Here is a 19,479-nt window from a genome sequence, read left to right as displayed (position 1 = left end):
GGCATGTGAAAAGACATTCGAGCGAGGTTGTTGCCAGTGCTGCTAGACTGGCTTTTGTGCAGGTGGCACGTAAAATACACCGTTTTGAGCATGGCCGTTGCCAGTACCGCCTGACTGGCCTTCGTGCCGGTGGCACGTAAAAGCACCCACTACACTCTCGGAGTGTTTGGCGTTAGGAAGGGCATCCAGCTGTAGAAACTCTGCCAAATCAGATTGGAGCCTGGTGTAGCCATCTGGTTCACCAGTCCTCAGTCAAATCGTCCAATCCATGCTAGCATGGAAAGCGGACGTTAAATGATGATGATGATGATGATGATGATTATTTTTACATCAAGTACTTCATTTGCTAATGGCTCCTTTTTTAAAGACAATAGTGTGTGACCTATTGAGGAGATTGGCTGTCGGTTCTAATACTTAGAGTAGCTACATACAACATTTTATTAGACTATATTAGAATGGTCACAGTGGGTGTATCTTTGATCATAGACCTGCTTGATTTGGGCTGGCCTGCATTAGCAACAACATTACAGCTCACCTTTGATAATAGGGAACAAAATACTGGCCCCTCTTTCTAACCATCCAATGCCTTATTTACTCTCCATAACAATAATATTAGTTGTTGGTAATGGTGGAAAGTGATGTCTCCTTGTTTGACACTCTTCTTGGCTGCAGCTTTTCTGGGTGGTTAAATCAGAGGTATATCATATTTGCCTCCCTGTAAAGTTTGATGTGTGGAGGCGCAATGGCCTAGTGGTTAGGGCAGCGGACTCGCGGTCGTAAGATCACGGTTTCGATTCCCAGACCGGGCGTTGTGAGTGTTTATTGAGCAAAAACACCTAATGCTCCATGAGGCTCTGGCAGGAGGTGGTGGCGAACCCTGGCTGTACTCTTTCACCACAACTTTCTCTCACTCTTTCTTCCTGTTTCTGTTGTACCTGTAATTCAAAGGGCCAGCCTTGTCACACTCTGGGTCATGCTGAATCTCCCCCGAGAACTTCGTTAAGGTTACACGTGTCTGTGGAGTGCTCAGCCAGTTGCACGTTAATTTCACGAGCAGGCTGTTTCGTTGATCGGATCAACTGGAACCCTCGACCTCATAACCGACAGAATGCCAACAACAAAGTTTGATGTATTGTGCTTCAGTTCCTTATATCTCCAGAGACTTTAGTACTGCATTATTCACCTCAATATTAATCCACTAATCCAATTAAAATTCTATCTACCTTGTTCAGAAGGTCAAGGCCATTATTACTGAGGGGTGTAGATAATGAGATTAACCCACAAAATAAGAAGCACTCAGCTTGAATTATTGCAATTGTCTAGTAAAAAGGGTAAGTTATTTTGTAAACATGATGTTACCTGTCTTAGTAATTCTCTGGAGACGCATAAAATATCCTCACCTATTATGGCATCCCTTAGTAACTATTGGACATTTGTCACATTACAAACATACTTGAATTGTTGTGGGTCTTTTTCTTTCTTCCTCACTTTCTTTCTGTACTCACATTGATGTAATTCTATTGGATTTTCTGTGTGTGTATGTATCTTAGAACTTTAGTATGTGTGTGGAGTTCACAAAATCCAGCTGATTTGAACAACCCTTCTGTAAGTCTGACTGTACCAAATGTTGCAAATCCTATATGTCTGATCTTCGATTTAACCATTTTCCATACTAACTAAAATTCTATGCATCCAATAATCTTTTAGGGTTGTGAGTCTCTTGTACATTTTATTAATTATACTAAAAGTTGTGTTTCTGTTTTCCAGTGCTGAAGGAAAATCAAAGATGGCTACCATTCTTGACCAGAAGAACTATCTGGAGGAGCTGAATCGACATTTGAAGTAAAAAAACCTTGAATGCTTTTGTTTCCTTTTTATATGCACTAATTTTTATACATTAGTGACTTGTAAATCAATACATTGGTTCAAGACTACATTAGCAGTTGTTTTATTGGTCATGATGCTATATTAATAGCTTGGTATATTAATAGCAAATTCAGTGTTGGTACATTGATACAGTTGTAGCTGGTACCTTATTGGTACATTGGTAGCTGGTTTTGTGTTGATATACTAGGGTGATATTTAAAAATGTTTGAGAAGCACTGCTGTAATGATTCAACCTCTCTCTCCTGTTGCCTTCTCCAGGTTTAGAATAAAAGAAGTATATGGTGGTACAAAACTATCTGTAAATTGTCCATTATGAAGGACAGTTTTGCTGCTCTCTTACTGTTTGCTTTACTTCTTTCTTTTTTTGCTCCATTCTATACTCAATTCCTGACATCAATTTTTAATCCTTTCCATAGTTCACTCCTTATTTCACTTTTTATTACAATGTAAACACTCTTCTCTCTCTCTCTCTCTCTCTCTCTTTTTTTTCTTTTTGTTTTTCCTCTTCTTTCTTTAAAAATTTGTTTTATTCCTCTAAATGTTTTTACCTCCCTTCCATGATAATACTAATAATAGTGTGTTTATCAAAACTTTCTTGATGAGTACACAAAAGGAAGGTTTATTTTCCTTGATACACTGTTATAGATATTGTAACAGAAGGACCCCTTTCCTGCTGCTAACAACTGGACTGTAAAATTATGTGGGGATTTAAAAAAATTTTGTCAGCAAGCCAACCTTGGCCAAGCAGAGTGATGTGCCTTGCTTTACTTAGCTTGTACCACATGGAATCTGTAATGTTATGGCTAGAATATTGAACATTGAAACCATTTTTTTTTATACATTACTTTATTATATTCTGTTTTCTTTTCAGCGCCACAGTAACCAATCTACAGCAGAAACTGGAGAGTGTGCAGACCACAAATGCTCTTATGAAGGAAGATTTAGCAATAACCAAAAACACCATCTTAACTCTACAAGAAGAAAATAGTACAATTAAAAAAGAAAAGGATATTCTTTTAAATGATCACAAACGGAAGCTTGAGGTTAGTTAACTCCACCTTTTGTGTTTTTAGGAGTTGGTTTGCCAATGTCTGTTTGTCTTTCTGACTGTTGTCCTTTATAATTGTTGTACTCTTGCTCTCTCTCTCTCTCGTTTTTTCTCTATCTCTGTCACTCTCCTTTTTTTTTATTTCTCTCTGTTGTCACCTTGTTGTCAAGTCACTGTTGTAACAAAGTATTGTAAGCTTTGAAGCTAGAGCACACACCAGTCCATAGTCTGGTGTGTTTATACAGCTGAGTGGTGAAGAAGTTCACTTTGCAATCGCAAGGACCCAGGTTTGAGCCCACAGTATGGCATTTGGGCAAGTGTCTTCTATCATAACCTCAGGTTGACCCAAGTCTTCTGAGTAAAAAATTGGGTTCACAAAAATGTGATACTTCCATGTTCTTGGAACAAATGTTTTTCATGCACTCTAAACTTACAGTCCTTGCAAACCTGTACAAAACCATAACAGCATGGAAAACTAGTTATGTTAATGATATGTTAGGTTTTGTATTTACATTGAAACTAACAAGGTTGTTAAAAAAAAAAATGAAAAGTTGTCACTTTTATGTTACTGTTATTCATAATAACATCAAAAATAGGGATAGATACATTAATGAACATAGACAGAGAATACAACAGGATAATTGAACTTAGACTAGTGATAGGGGGTTATGACAGCAGTGGTAGTTTTTGCCTATGTTCCGTTGTCAGGATTGACAGAGGAACAAAAGAACTTTTTATAAGTCCCTCTGACAGACCACTTTGCAAACAGACAAAGATGACCTTATTATTATGATTGGTGATTTTAATTGGCATGCTGGAACAACAGGATGGATACTCTGATATGACCACAGTACAAGATATGAAGAAGGATCGAGGCTTCTAGAATTATGTGATGCAGGTCATCTAATCATTTGTAACATAAACAGAAAGTTGGTGAGCCATCCAATCACCAAATACTTAGACAAATATGCTCACCAGATAGACATAGTCATCAGGAAATGGCATAGGCAACTGATTGTGATTGCTGAGTCTTCCTCCTGTGCAAAATGTACTACTCAACATAGATTAGTAATTAGTGACTTCTGGATAAGAGCTTGAAGGTGAAGACAAACTGGAGAAGGAAGGTATATCAGCTGAAACATCCTACTGTCATCCATAACTCCCAAAATGTATTTTACAGTATCTGCAATTAGAGGAAGAGGAGATAGCAGTTGACATAGAGGACAATTGGGCATTGCTGTGAGATTCAGATCAGGTTTGTGATTGGGACAAGATCCCATTTCTAGGAAAACAGAGGGTGACATGGCTGTGGAATTGTACAGAGGCTAGAACTATAAAAGTTAAGATGTATGCCTTGAAAGAGTGGAGGAAGGAACACTACTGAGAAGTTAGAAGAGAAACTAGACATCTATATAGATAGTTAGCAAAGAAGGAAACAAATTGTAAGAGGTTTGCTAATGCTCTATATTGTGCAGATCAAACACTTCAGTTTCAGATTGTGAGGCAGTGTCAGGATAAATAAATTAGGTTATTGTTGGTGAAAAATGCATACAGAATTATAGTGGTGTATACACACCCTTATGGACACTGAAAGGAAAGAGGCATGAAAATAATCCTTTGAGGATGTGTGGGGTAAAGAAAAAGACTAGTTGACTCAACAGAGGGATTCATTATTGAGTTTGACTGCTATATAGTAAAAAAGGTCATTAATAATTTGAAAGTACATAAAACAACTAGCTATTCATGGTTAGTTTCCAAGGTGACATAGTATGTGTATTGGTTATTCACATAGTCAAGCAGTTCAAGGAGGTGGTATTCATAATGATGAGAACATCACCATGAACTGTTATGAGAGCTAAGGAGATGCTGTAGAAAGACAAAGTAACTAAGAAATTACTTTGTCGTGAAAGTGGCAGAGAGAGTTACAAAGAGAGTTATAAAGTTTAATCATGAAAATTATCAAATTGTAATGAAGGAAGCTTAACAAAATTGTATATATAGTAAGGGGTTAGGTAAGGGTGGTAGAAGAAAGAAAGAGAGAGAGAGGAGGGAAAATTGTGTGGTAATAGAGAAAAAAAATGGAGAAACGATGGCAGGTATATTAATAGCAAAACAGATAGATTGGTTAAGATTGGTGAATTTGAAATATAGAGAACAACATGATTAATTTCAAATGTTGAAAAATCGGTTGGAGTGAAATGATTCAAAAAGTATGTTATCTGGTAAAGAGGGTAGAATTTGGTCAGTGAAGTTGAAAAGTATGTATAAAAAGTAAACGGGAAGAAATTTATGGAAAATACATATCTTGTTGGTGTCATATTTTTTTTGAGAAAATTTAAACAATAATATATCTATTCATTCTCAACATGTTCTGGTAAATTTGAACATGAATACATGATTACTGTCATTTTTCATCATCAGAGAACATCTCCTCTCTTTAGATGACATGTATTCATAACATATGTGATTCACTGGCAGAAGGTGTTCTTTGAGATACTGTGGTGTTTCAACCTTATTATGTGTCTCTTCAGTGAGAGCTACCACCACCAGACCAATGAATTTAACAAGAGTACAGGCTCTTGTTTATAGAAATCAACCAATAAATAATTTGATGATGTTTGCTGATTTTTTCCAAAACATAATTCATGAACTACATGCAGAATAGCAAGAATCTAAACACATTTGAGTCTACCAAAATATATTGAGAATGAATGGATGCATTGTTTGGATTCTCATTGTTCTGCATGCACCTCATAATTATCAAAAATTATAAAGGAGCTAAATAAGAGTATATAAAGGGAGGTTACTCCCAGTAACTAAATTCAGCATTTATAATTGTAGAATACTTGAGCAACTTTGACCATTTATATAAGCTACAAGCTCTAAATTACAGTGCAGTAGAGACTGATGGGGGAATAATATTTCCAGTGTTTCAGAATGCAAAGTTGGCATAGTTTATTAGAATCAGAATAGTCATAGCAAAGAATTATTTTTATTGGATTTCAAGAATCCATATGTATTTGGACAAAGTAGTATCAGATTGTCTGATTTGATGTCAAAGGTATTGAAGATGTTAATTGTGTATTTTGAATGAAAGAATTTAACATTAACCTAATATATGATTTAGAAACTGTGTTAGTTTTTACAGGTGTACAATATTTAAAAAAACATGAGAAAGTGGTCAACCACAAGTTTGAACTTAGATTAATCATCAAGTGAATAACCTACACTAAAAAATTAAATGTTATCAACAAATGCTCCTCTTTCACTACTTTTCACAGGCAACAACGATTAATTTATGAGATCAGTTTTATTGCTCACAGCAATGTTTGGTAATCTTTCCCTTATATAGTCTTTAATCAATCTTGATGTTTCCATGCAAATAAAATTGTGGATATGTACTAATCATGCTGTCTCATATAACAATGAGACACAAGTTTACTACTACATTGACAATGCTCAAACATTTCATTTCTTTTCTTTTATTTCTTTCTTTTTTTTTTTGAACAGTATATCTCAAAGCAAATAAAGCTATAAATAATAGTGTGTAAATATATAAGATGGGTTAAAAAGCCTTTTGCATAGGAAAAGTCAAAGGCTGCTTGTGTGACTTGAAACTACATCTCTTGTTAACATGACAGGTGTTGTACCATGGGACAAAAGAAATCCTTTGGAGTTCTTTATCCATTTTAGAAGCTTTATTCTTACCAGTGAGAATTGTATGTTGTTGAGGTCATAAGAATTTATAAACTTTGAGGGAAATAATTCTCTTTTGGAATGGTGTATCTTGAAGATAAAGCTGTGGGTAAATAGTGGGTAAAAAAAACCCTTTGGATAGAAAAGTCAAAAGCTATGTATGGGATACAAACCCACATATCTTGTAAACATGAGAGGTATTCTAATTTTCTTGTGACTTGGCATCAAATATTACCCAACATCAAATAGTCTGACAAAACGTTAGACAAATGTGAGATATAAGGACTGAAATGCCTTTCCAAAACATACAAAAATAGCCAAATATTTGAAATATTGAAATGCTGTATAGGTAGCTATGGAAAGATTTGTTTCCTGTTTAAAATGAAAGCATCAACACTATAAACTGTAAAATGATTTTAAAGTTAAATAAGTCTAAAACTGAGTCCATGGTCTGTAATTACTGGATTCATGAGGAATCTTCTGTTAGATAAAAATCTGAGTCATGTTCTCATTTAAGTGAACATACATCATGCAATAATTTTACTGGGTACAAAGAGTGAAGTTGGATTCAGATAAAAATGGTCATTCAAGACATCTTAGAGCATTTGTACAGGACAGAATGCTTGTAATCATTTGGCAGCTGGATAAATATGATATTTATCCTCTTGTTTTCTGTGGAGATATTAATGAGTTAGTTGCTTTTAGAATTCTTTAATCTTTAATTTGGACCCAATTCTTCCCAATCATCTCGTAACCCTACTTTTTGATAACTCCACCTCAAAAATATTCCATCAATAATTCATGACATTTTTTCACTGAAAATGCATCACGTATTCATATTACTTATTTATGTTGATGATGATGATATATATATTTATATAAATAAATGCATTTGGCCAACCCATGCAAGAATGGGTTGACCAAGTATGCTATTGAGGCATTGTTTTACAGCTGGCTGCACTTTCTGTCCCTAACCCTTGTCTGTTTTTCAAGTATGGGATCTCTAGCCCTTCACAACTTCAAAGGAGGTGAAGGGAGCAGATGAGTTGTTGAAAGGAGACCTGCCAGTAACAAAACCACCCATATATCACAGCTTCCATAGTCACAGGTGTAAACACGCATACTCACTCTCTCTCTCTCTCTTTCTCTTTCTCTCTCTCTCACTCACACACGTGCGCGTGCATGTGCACAACAATCTTCTTTCATTGTCTGAATTCACTCACAAGGTTTTGATTGGCATGGAGCTATTGCAGAAGATACTTGCCCAAGGTGCTACCCCAAGGAACAGAACCTGAAGCCATGTGGTTGAGAAGTGAAGTTCTTAACCTCACAGCCCTGCTTATACCTATACTTCCCATCTATCAAATCTACTCACATGGCTTTGGTTGGACTTAGGGTATAGTAAAAGACACTTGTTCTATATATATAATACACACACACATTGACTAATAACTTTGATGACAAGTTTCACTTTTTGTTTACATTTCTTTTTCAACTTTCATAAATTGTAGTTACATATCTAGCAAATAAAACTACAGTGAAAATATCTATTCCAAATTCAGTTTTAATCTGTTCTCTCTTGGTATTTACAATTAAAAATATCCATTATGTATTAAGATTATGCATTATGAATTCACTTACGTCAGTTTACAAGCAAAATAGATGTAAAAGCTCCCGGCCATATTTTCTCTTCAAAGACAGAATGCAAAACTAAATGAAGTTAACTCTATATTCCAAGAAAATTGGGAAGATGGATTTAAGTATATTTATAATGAATTTTTTAATTAAATCTTTTGTGAGTACTGCTTAATGTTGGTTTCAGAGTGTATCTTAATTGCTCAGAGGGCTCATTAATGATAGTCAATAGCATCTGTCACTTCAGTGATTTAATAAGCAGTAGATGCAATATTGCAAAAAATCGCAGTAGCCAGATTAAGGATGCAGTGGAAAAAGTTTGGGGTTTTTCAAAAGCTTTTTTTTTTTTATAGATGATAGGCAAATTGTGTGATACTTTGTACAACATACAGTGTTGCATGATAGCTAGACATGGGTGCTAAATGTGGTGGATATGCAAAGGCTGAAATGAAGTGAGTATGCTCCACTGAATGTGTACTGTTTGTGTGCATGAACAGTGAAATACAATTGACCTGAGAAAAATTAGATATAAGTGGAAACAACTGTGCTACTTAGAACAGAAGTTTGTGCTGGCATGGAACAACATGTGATGGATATGGAAGATGACAGTTGAATAAAGAAGTGCTAAGCGATCTTGCAAAAGACGAAAACTGAAGAAGACATAAATAGAAGTGGTCAGGGATGATCATAGGATGCTGAATTTTACAAAGGAGATGATGAAGGACTACAACAAGTGGAGAGATTCTCTGTCAAAACTGACCTGTCTAACCAATGCCATCATGAAAATCAGATGTAAAAACTATGATGATGATATGTATTTTTGACCAAATTGGTCAAAACATTTGAGCATCGTGATTCTGTGATAACCAACTATTTTATGCCAATCTTAACTTGAGAACTTGGACTTTTGTAATAGTGTCTTTTGTAGTACTTGACAATTATGCTACAGTACCTTCTGATCATTGAAAATAAATCATTTTCCAGTTTTATGAAATACAGCTGGTGTATTGATCTACACGTTTTTCTGTGAGATGACTTTACATCATTCTACTGGTATTTCATTTTATAGATCTTGATCAGAGCTGACTTTGGGCCACAAAACTATAGGTGTTATAGCTGTGTAGTCTGCTGTGATGTACATTGCATATCAGTCATGCTGAAATACAAAATGTCAAAATTGAAAGATAATTTAAGGATTTTAAGAACATAGATTTTATCAGTCTTTACTACAGTTTATACCAAACCATAAAAGCCTAACAACTAGAAACAGAAACACATGCCTTGGAACCTTCCAACATGAATGAGTATATGGGACATTGAGACAGGTGAAACATATCTCAACTGTCACACTTCACTTCATACTGCCAGCCACTGCATTGTAGAAAATAAAACAGTCATAGATGAAATTGAAGCTGGACATGTGAGTTATTTCTGAAGATGTGGTTGTCTACCTAAACGTCTTTATGTCTATTCTATCAGAACAAGCCTGTGCTAGTGGGTTTTTTAAAAAAAATTTGTATAACTGATATTCTTGGGGAGGAAAGACTGGGCATAGCAGTGAATACAACAATGGTGGTGAAAACATGGAGAGATGAGATCAGCCAACTCTGAAGAATAGAAATCATTATAGTAACAGTTGGAAAGTTAGAGAGAGAAGACAACACATCTGTGGGCCAAAGGCTGGAATGTCTGTTTGTGATTTAATGCAAATCAGTTGAGTGGCCTTTCTGTGGATGTAGTCCAGGATGTCTGTGTGCATAGCAGCAGCACTGTTCCAGATGTGGAAGCAGTGTTTCATTATGGGTCTCACTTATCATCATTGTTTTCATCATTATTATCATCGTCTTTTTTTTTTATCACCACCATTTTCATGGCCATTGTTGTCATCATCATCATCATCATAGCCACTATCAACATTGATGACACCACTATTGTTATCCTATCAGCATCCTCATCATTCTCATCATCATCAACATCAAATGCAACAATAAATCTGATTAACTGCAACAAAGATCATTGTTTTGAGTTGTTGAAATATCAAGATGTCTGTGATAGTGACAGAAAGAGTGAGATTTATAAGGTGTCTGAGGAACATGGATGGTGTTGCAATATGATATTTGCCTTATACTGCTTATCTAATCAATACTCATATAGTTACACTAACTTCATCAGGAGTATGCAATCTATTAATCAAGAAACCAATCCAGGATTTGGTGATGAGTGGTGGATAGAAGAGCCTTTTGTCAATGGGGATTAGTGCTCCACCATCACTACAGGAATTTCATTTTTTTTTTTTTTGTTATCTTCTTCCTCTAAATAATCTGGCACCACCCAGATGTGGATTTGTGATGTTCACTTTTGGATTGTTGCCCATTATCGTTTGCAGCTGACGAAACAAGACATCGATATCGAACGAGAGACATACCAAACATCCCGTGCTGGTCTCGATAGTCTAGTTGCCGAGGCCAAGAAACGTCTGGAAGACGAAACTCAAACTAGGATAGTGAGTATTTCTGTTAACAACTTTTATACGACAACAAATCTTGTTCTTCTCCCATATAAACAAGAAACTGTTGATCAGCTTGAACTTTCATTTGAATTTTCTTTTGTTCTCTCAAATACTTTCAAACTCTTTTCTTCACTTTCTGACTCTCTCTCTTTCCCTCTCTCTCTAATAATCTGTCTGAGCCTCTCTCTCTCTCTCTCTCTCTCTGTTTCTGTCTATATATCTATCTACATAAATACATATGTACATACACCCACACCAATATCTTACATGTGTTGTCTGATACAGACTATTCAGTTGGTTATGTTTGCTGAAGTTTATGCATTTTATCTACTGAATGTGTAGTAATCCTGTAGAATTAGATATATACTTCTATAATACACAGTAATGGATAGAGTTTTGTGTAGCAGGTCTGTTTCTTATAAATACGTAATTCTTCAGTGAGCATATAGTGTTTTGTAGAATTGGGTGTTTTTCTAGAACATGCAATTCTCTAATTAATACATAGTGTCTTTTCTACAATACACAGTTCTCTAATGCATGAACACGTGTAGTATCTTTTAGGTACATGTTCTACAATGCGCAGTTCTCTAATGAATATGTTGTGTCTTGTACAGTTGGATGTTTCTATCATAAACAATTCTATGGTGCTTGTGTAGTATATTGTGAAGTAGATATATTTTTCTATAATACAGTTAGTTCTCTTATCAATGCATAATGTCATATAGAACTACAATATAAAGTTTTTCAGTAAATGTTCAGTACCTTGTAGAATTGAATATGTTTCCATAATGCACCATTCTTGAGTGAATGTTTAGTATCTCCTAGAGTAGTGTATCTTCTACACTATACCATTCTCTACTACATATGCATTATTCTGTAGAATTGTTGTTTCTTAGTGAATTATCTAATGGATACAGAAACTTTTTAGTATGTGCAGTGGGATTTCAAAAAGAGGCTAAATGTAAAGTGTTTTTGTAGGGCATGTAGCTGTAGGTGTGAATAGTGTATTCCCTTGATGAATATGTAACTTTTGGGGAAATTCACAGTATCTTATAGAACAACTGCAAGACCATAGTGTTACATTGATTAATGCAGATATTAATTGTATGGATTTTCTTTTTTTTTTTAAGAATTAGGTATAGTTAGTTAACATATTTTGTGACTTTACTATCTTGTGTAGACTAACAATTTAGTATTTAATTTCCTGTCAAAAATAAAGTGGAAATAGTGCAGTTGGTAGTTGGTTGTATGTGTCTGTGTATATATATATGCCTATGTTTTGTGTGTGTATATAGTTAATCAGTTTAAAAATTAGATATCTTGTATTTTCATTCTTAGTTGTTTAGCTGAGGCTTTTTTTCCATAATATTTTTTGTATCACTCTGTTTATACTCTTGCCATTTTATCTTTTGGTTGAAAATATCTTCCATCTGATGAAATTCCGATACTTGAGGCAGTATACTCCATCAGTCATATGCATAAAATAATAGTTGTATATACATAAATATTATGTATAGATGATATGTATATTTATATATATATATATTTTTTTTTCTTCACAATATATAATGGATATATTTCTGTTTAATAATGCTATTTGATGTTGTTTGTCTCAATGTTACACACACAGTTCCTCTCCTTCACTGCAAAATTTTACTCTTTGCTTCTGACTGTATTTCTGCAAGCACCTTTCCTGTAATCTTTAAGCACCGATATCTGATATATGTCAAGTTGTTTTGATATTGTAACAGATCATGATTCGTTGTACTGTTAAATTGTTACATTTTGAAGAAAATTTCTTTGTTTTAAATTGTAAAAACAGTCGTTTTTTAAAATTTTATTTGTAAATTTTTCTTGAATATTTTTCTTTGTTTGATTCTTCTTACTTGCAGCATTTTCATGTTCCTGCAGAAAAAAAAAAGAAAAATGATATAACTTTGATTTATAGTAATTAAATGAAGGAATGTTTGTGGGGAATTAGCAGCTGTAATTGCTAGATATGTGGCACAAGGAAATTAAATTACTCTACCTTTGGCAATTACTCTAAATTTGGTGCTAATAACAACAACAATAACAATAATAATGGTTTCAAATTTTGGCACAAGGCCAGCAATTTTGGGTAAATGGGTAAGCCAATTAGATCAACCCTACTGTTTAAGTGGTACTTATTTTATCAACCCCCCTCCCAAAAGATGAAAGGCAAAGTTGACCTTGGCGGCATTTGAATATGATGATAATAAAAAAAAAATAATAATAATAATCCTTTCTACTTTAAGCACAAGGCCTGAAATTTGGGGGGAGGGGACTAGTCAATTACATTGACCCCCAGTGTTTCACTGGTACAATTTATCAACCCTGAAACGATGAAAGGCAAAATTGACCTCGGCAGAATTTGAACTCAGAATGTAAGGACGGGTGAAATACCACTAAGTATTTTGCCTGACATGCTAACAATTCTGCCAGCTCACTGCCTTAATAATAATAATAATGGTTTCTACTATAGGCACAAGGCCTGAAATTGTGGGGGAGGGGCTAGTCGATTACATCAAAATCCAGTGTTTCACTAGTACTTAATTTATTGACCCCGAAAGGATGAAAGTCAAAGTCGACCTTGGCAGATTTTGAACTCAGAACATGAAGATGGGCAAAATACCACTAAGCATTTTGCCTGGCATGCTAATGATATTAATAATAATAATAATAATTTATTTGGGGTAGGGAGGTGATAGTCAATTATGTTAACCCCAATACTCTATTTTAATGAACTTGGTAAGATATAAGTTAAAGTTGACCACACCAGGATTTAAAATCAGAATTTAAAGAGTTGGAATGAAAATAAATTTTTAGACTTTGTACCAAAACTTATATATATATATATATATATATATACAGATATAGGGCAGGGAATCGTCAATTAGTAATAAAATTAATAATTAACAATTTAGCCAAGTAGTTCAGTATGAAAAAACCTTTATCGGTAAAACCATTTATAATCATAAAATACAGGGATTAGCATGAGTTGCTTCTCCAACATACTGAGAATTTAGAAATAGCAGTCAAAAAACTACTGATTCTAAACTACAAATTTTTTCTCTAACGGACGGCGATATTTTATGGCACACACAGAACAAAAACAAAAGGGAAAAGCAAAAACAAACCCGCCTTTAGTTAATTGGATACAACGTTTCATGGTTAAGAGTATGAATTTACTCTATTCCGCTCTTCAGCCCAATATTCTGATAAATTTGAAAGTGTCCGCCATCCGTTAGAGAAAATTTGTAGTTTAGAATCAGTAGTTCTTTGACTGCTATTTCTAAATTCTCAGTATGTTGGAGAAGCAACTCATGCTAATCCCTGTATTTTATGAGTGTATATATATATATATATATATATATATATATATATATATGGAGTCTCCCGTCGAAGACAATGTATGAGTGTTGAGCTTTTACTGAGCCACCTGCACAAATGATTTGTCTATAGTGATCAAATTTTCTATGGCTGTCTTTCCTCAATGAATTCCATCTGACCCATACAAGTGTGGAAACGTGGATGTCAAAATGATGATACACACACACACACACACATGATTTGATAATGTTTATGTTGTCATAATATTTTGTATTGTACCTTGTCAACATCAGGGTTTTTTGCTCTTCCTTATGTTTTATCATTAAAGTTTCATCTATAGCATTCTTTTGTTATTACAGAATGTTTTAGGGTAGTTTATGAATATCCTAAAACATTCTTATATAAAAACAAAATACTGTAGACAAATCTTTAATGACAAAATGTGATTAATTGCTTAAACTTTAGAAATAAAGTTACCCCATTTTCTTTAGATAATGCCGATTTGTATTTTTTAATGAGGTAAAAAAGAACCTGTGTGATTATACAAAAAAAAAACAAAAAAACTAGGACTGGTAGGATTTAATCTTATTATAGCAAGACACTGAACTGAATAGCAGACAACATCCCTACATTAACCTTCTGAAATGTTTCTTCTCATTCACATATTAAAGATAATTATTAGACGCTTAATAGCTGATCTAAAGGGAGATAATCAGGTCAGCCTTCATCCAGCAGACCTAGGATGAGATGTGCTCTTATCTTGATTATCTTATTTCTATTCAGGTATAAGGTATTCAGAACCACATTATTGAATGTATCCTGCCATTTTTCTTTTTTCTTTTTTAGAAAGTTAAGTGGTATTTGAGAGATATTCCTTTGTTATCAGTGTAAATGTATACATGTACAATTCTTTTAATAGCTTCTTTTATTGGGCTGCGCTCATACTGAGTCGAGGGAGAGAGATGCAGGGAACCTATCATTAACATCTTCATTTTCTAACTGAAGAAATTTAGTTTTTGCTGTTTGAAATTTCAATTACAGCTGGGTGAGCAGAGAGTTTATTCATCAGGAAAGTGACACGTGCAGATTTGAAAATTCAGTTTCCTATAACATTAGCTGTGATAATAGTAATTACAATAATCTCCCCCTCATTTGGTACTCAAATAACAAGAACTCTCAAGTAACTGGTGCCACTAAAAAAGCACCCTTTCAGGGTTGATGGAATAGGGACCAGTTGAGCACCCCGCCACTAAAATTGCTGGTCTTGTTCCAAAATTTGAAACCATTATTATTATTGTTATGCATTTACTCTCTCTTGATGATTACGTGATTGTGTTTGTTGGCTTTTATACGATTGTGTATGCCACCCTTTTGACATTCTACACCAAACATTCCCCAAACTGCATTAATTCATACAACTCATATTTCATATCAATTACTGTGGAATTCATTGCAGGATGTTGAACGAGAGTTGGAGCTTCAGATCAGCATGAAAACTGAAATGGAGATGGCATTGCGGTTGCTGGAGAAAGACATTCATGAGAAACAGGATAACATTATTTCAATGCGGAAGCAATTGGAAGACATAAAAACATTAAACCTCGAGATGTACAAAAAACTCCAGGTAAGACATGGACTTACTGTTGATAGCTGGCAACTTGATGACTAATGTCTCTGAGTACAAAAGAAAAAGGACATTTTTTTTTTCCAGAATTCTTGCAATTGGAAGTCAACATTATTTCTTGTTGTCAATGTCAAATACTTATTTTGTTGGTTGAAGCAAATGTAATTTAAGTTTTATAATAACGTTTCACTTCTGTCAATGTTAGGACTTAACAGATTTAAAAGAAATAGTACAGTCCTTAACTGAATGATTTACAATAGATTCATCTAAGGTGGTGAGTTGGCAGAATCATTAGCACACTAGGTTTAGCAGCTGGGATTGATAAAATAAGTCCCAGCTGAGCACTGAGGTTGATGTGATCAACTAAACCACCTTCCGTTAAATTACTGGCCTTGTGCTAAAATTTGAAACTACTATTTAGTTTCATCCTTCTATGAACTAAGTTCAAATCCTGTAGTGGTCATCTTTGCCTTTCAACTCTGGAGCTGGAGACTATCAGTAAAATGTGTCTCAGTTGTAGTTGTCTGATTGCCTAATTCAAGTACTAGTAGCATAATGTGGTACAGATAATCAAGTATATTTCCTCTCCTTCAAAACCTACTTTTGTTTCTGGTTAAAAAGATACCAGTAATTTATTGATTTTAATTATACTGTTGCATTTTGCCCCAGAACTGACAAAATAGAATAATTTCTCCCACCCACAAACTTTTTATTTTTATGTTATAGTAATTTTCTTAGGATGTAAAAATCAAATAAAAAAAAATATGCAGAGTTCAAGGAGTTTGGGTTTTGTCTGGAATTGAAACTGAATTTTAACTCATCAAGAGATTTCTTCATCTTCTCAAATGCTCCCTATTTTGACAGTTACATCGATATTTGTTTTGTATCTGCTTCGGTCCTAGATAATTCGCTTTTTTTTTATTTAAAAAAAAAAAACGGGAAAGTATAAAACATAAAATCCAGTCTATTACTGGTGCTTATTTCTTGATATGCAGTGGGATTTGAACTCAAAACACAGAGGAAATACTAAATACTCTAACACATTTAATTCATTGCTTTACTGTGAAAGATGTTACCAATTTCTTATTCTTTGCTGTGTTGATTCAACTTCGGTTTCAAATAATTAATATTTAATATTCTAAAATGTGCATGTTTCTTGATTAATCTATCATCTGCCAGAATTTTAGAAGTAAATGTTGCTATTTCAGAGAAGGTGGTAAAGTTTGAATTAAAAATGTTGCTTTAATTGATCTGTTATGTATTGTGAAAATGAATCAAAGACATTTTGACAAGCAGTGAACTATTCACTTTTTTATATTCTTCTTAGATTTAATTTTCATACAGATATATTAAAAATGTCCAAAATTGAAACATTTCTTTTATAGATTCATATGTATATTCCACACATACATCTCCATTATTTTCCATACTAGCATGGCTTAGACTAGGTGTCACAGGCCAAGTCTGTTCTAATTTAGAGTAATGTGTATGTCTGTTTGTGTGTGCATACAGTGTACATGTGTAGAAGTCTGGCTGTGAACATATTTGTATGCGTTTCATGAATGTATAATTCTCTCTACTTATGTCTGTGTGCACGAGTATGTATAATCTGTTCATAAATGTGTGTGTGTGTGTGTGTGTGTATGTATAGCTCTCAGAGTGCATGTCTGCACACATATGTATATGTGACTGTTTATGTTTAGGTCTTTCTTATAATCATCGTTAATGTTGCTGCCATCATTATTACCATAATTTTTGTGTCCATCTTAGGCTTTTTTTTTTGTACACTTAATGTGAAAGAAGGATCGGTAAACTTGTTTAGTAGAAGATATGACAAGTGATACACAATGGAAGGTTTTAGTTGAAGGTGGTATCGTATCATGATATTTGTGATAAAGAGATAGAGAGAAAAAGAGAGATAGAAATGAAGTGCAATAGATTTTGTTAGTAGAAGAAACAAAAAATGAGAGAAATAACACAACCTGGTGAGTGGCCTATGGTTGTTGTTAAGCCCTGATTGAGGTGATCTATGTATGGGAACATTTCAGCTGTGACTGTCTCATTTTTTTTTTGCATGTTTGGCTGTGTGGTAAGTAGCTTGCTTACCAACCACATGGTTCTGGGTTCAGTCCCACTGCATGGCACCTTGGGCAAGTGTCTTCTACTATAGCCTCGGGCCGACCAAAGCCTTGTGAGTGGATTTGGTAGATGGAAACTGAAAGAAGCCTGTTGTATATATGTATATATATATATATATTCCACACATACATCTCCATTATTTTCCATACTAGCATGGCTTAGACTAGGTGTCACAGGCCAAGTCTGTTCTAATTTAGAGTAGTATGTATGTCTGTTTGTGTGTGCATACAATGTACATGTGTAGAAGTCTGGCTGTGAACATATTTGTATGCTAGCATGGAAAGTGGACGTTAAACGATGATGATGATGATGATGTATGTGTATATGTTTGTGTGTCTGTGTTTGTCCCCCCCAGCTTCGCTTGACAACCGATGCTGGTGTGTTTACGTCCCCGTAACTTAGCGGTTCGGCAAAAAGAGACCAATAGAATAAGTACTAGGCTTACAAAAAATAAGTTCTGGGGTCGATTTGCTCGACTAAAGGCGGTGCCCCAGCATGGCTGCAGTCGAATGACTGAAACAAGTAAATGAAATAAATGAAAAATAAATGAAATATATTGTTTAATGTCACCTTTCACCGCAACCTGTTTTGAGATTTGACTGCTATTTCTAGTACATCAAGTAACCATTTTGTGGATCCCTCAGTGGCCTGATAGTTAAGTAATGGTGAGTTGAGGATTGATTGCTGGTAAGGCAGTAACCTTCTATTCAGGTACATAACTTTATTTTCATATGGTGTAAAAGGTAAAGACCCCCCTTCAGTCATGAATGACCATGGGATTGCCCCTAGAAAGTTACCCTCCAAGATACAAGTTTGAGTGAGGTTGTTTACGGAAGACCAGCAGTCGCTCATACATACCGGCCTCCCCTCTCCATGCCACCGATGTTATTCAAGGGAAAGGCAAAGGCCGATACAGCTTGGCACCAGTGACATGACAACTCATTTCTACAACCGAGTGAGCTGGAGCAATGTGAAATAAAGTGTCTTGCTCAAGAACACAACACACGGCCCTGTCCAGGAATCAAACTCGCTACCTCATGATTGTGAGCCCAACACACTAACCACTGAGCCATGTGCCTTCACTTCACATAGAGTAGTTTTCTGACAAAACATGAACTGGAAAAATCTGTTCAGTAATACATTCACATCAGCACACACACCTTCTCAACATGTAATACTAAGACCCACACTCTTGACAGGAGCTTTCTGGCTAGAATTTGTGGGAAAAAAATGAAAAGATTTTCAGAGATTGTCACAAGAAGTCTTGATGGAAATACAAGACTGATAATTATTTTAATAATCTTTGAGGAATAAATACAAATATTCAACAGTTTGAAAAATGGTAAAGTTAAAATGTGAAAAGTGAGAAGGGAGGCAACTACCAAAATATGTTCTGTCTGACATTACTGATTTTACAAGCTATTGCCTTAAAACCTTGAAACATATATATATATATATATATATATATTTATAAACATAATTAAGGGATCAGCAAATATTTGCTTCACCATATACCAAAGTTCAGAAATAGCAGCTAAAAAAGCTGAGACTCCAACAGATAGCATTATATGGTGAAGCAAATATTTGCTG

At 34.6% G+C, this 19,479-nt stretch overlaps 1 protein-coding gene across 6 annotated transcripts in view; it reads left to right on the top strand.

Moving 5' to 3' along the window:
• LOC106868839 (RUN and FYVE domain-containing protein 2) overlaps positions 1-19,479 on the top strand; it is a 245,763-nt gene that overhangs the window by 109,987 nt on the left and 116,297 nt on the right. For 5 of the 6 annotated variants that reach the window (XM_052969820.1, XM_052969818.1, XM_014914266.2 and 2 more), the window contains exons 7-10: positions 1,768-1,842; positions 2,759-2,930; positions 10,653-10,769; positions 15,583-15,750. In XM_052969820.1, coding sequence (XP_052825780.1) covers positions 1,768-1,842; positions 2,759-2,930; positions 10,653-10,769; positions 15,583-15,750 — 532 coding nt within the window. The remainder of the gene's footprint in view (positions 1-1,767; positions 1,843-2,758; positions 2,931-10,652; positions 10,770-15,582; positions 15,751-19,479) is intronic. The other variant, XM_052969822.1, reaches the window with a different exon arrangement.

This window comes from Octopus bimaculoides, chromosome 7 (genome assembly GCF_001194135.2).
Source record: "Octopus bimaculoides isolate UCB-OBI-ISO-001 chromosome 7, ASM119413v2, whole genome shotgun sequence".
NCBI lineage: Eukaryota > Metazoa > Mollusca > Cephalopoda > Octopoda > Octopodidae > Octopus > Octopus bimaculoides.
This window is presented reverse-complemented; position numbering and strand designations above follow the sequence as displayed.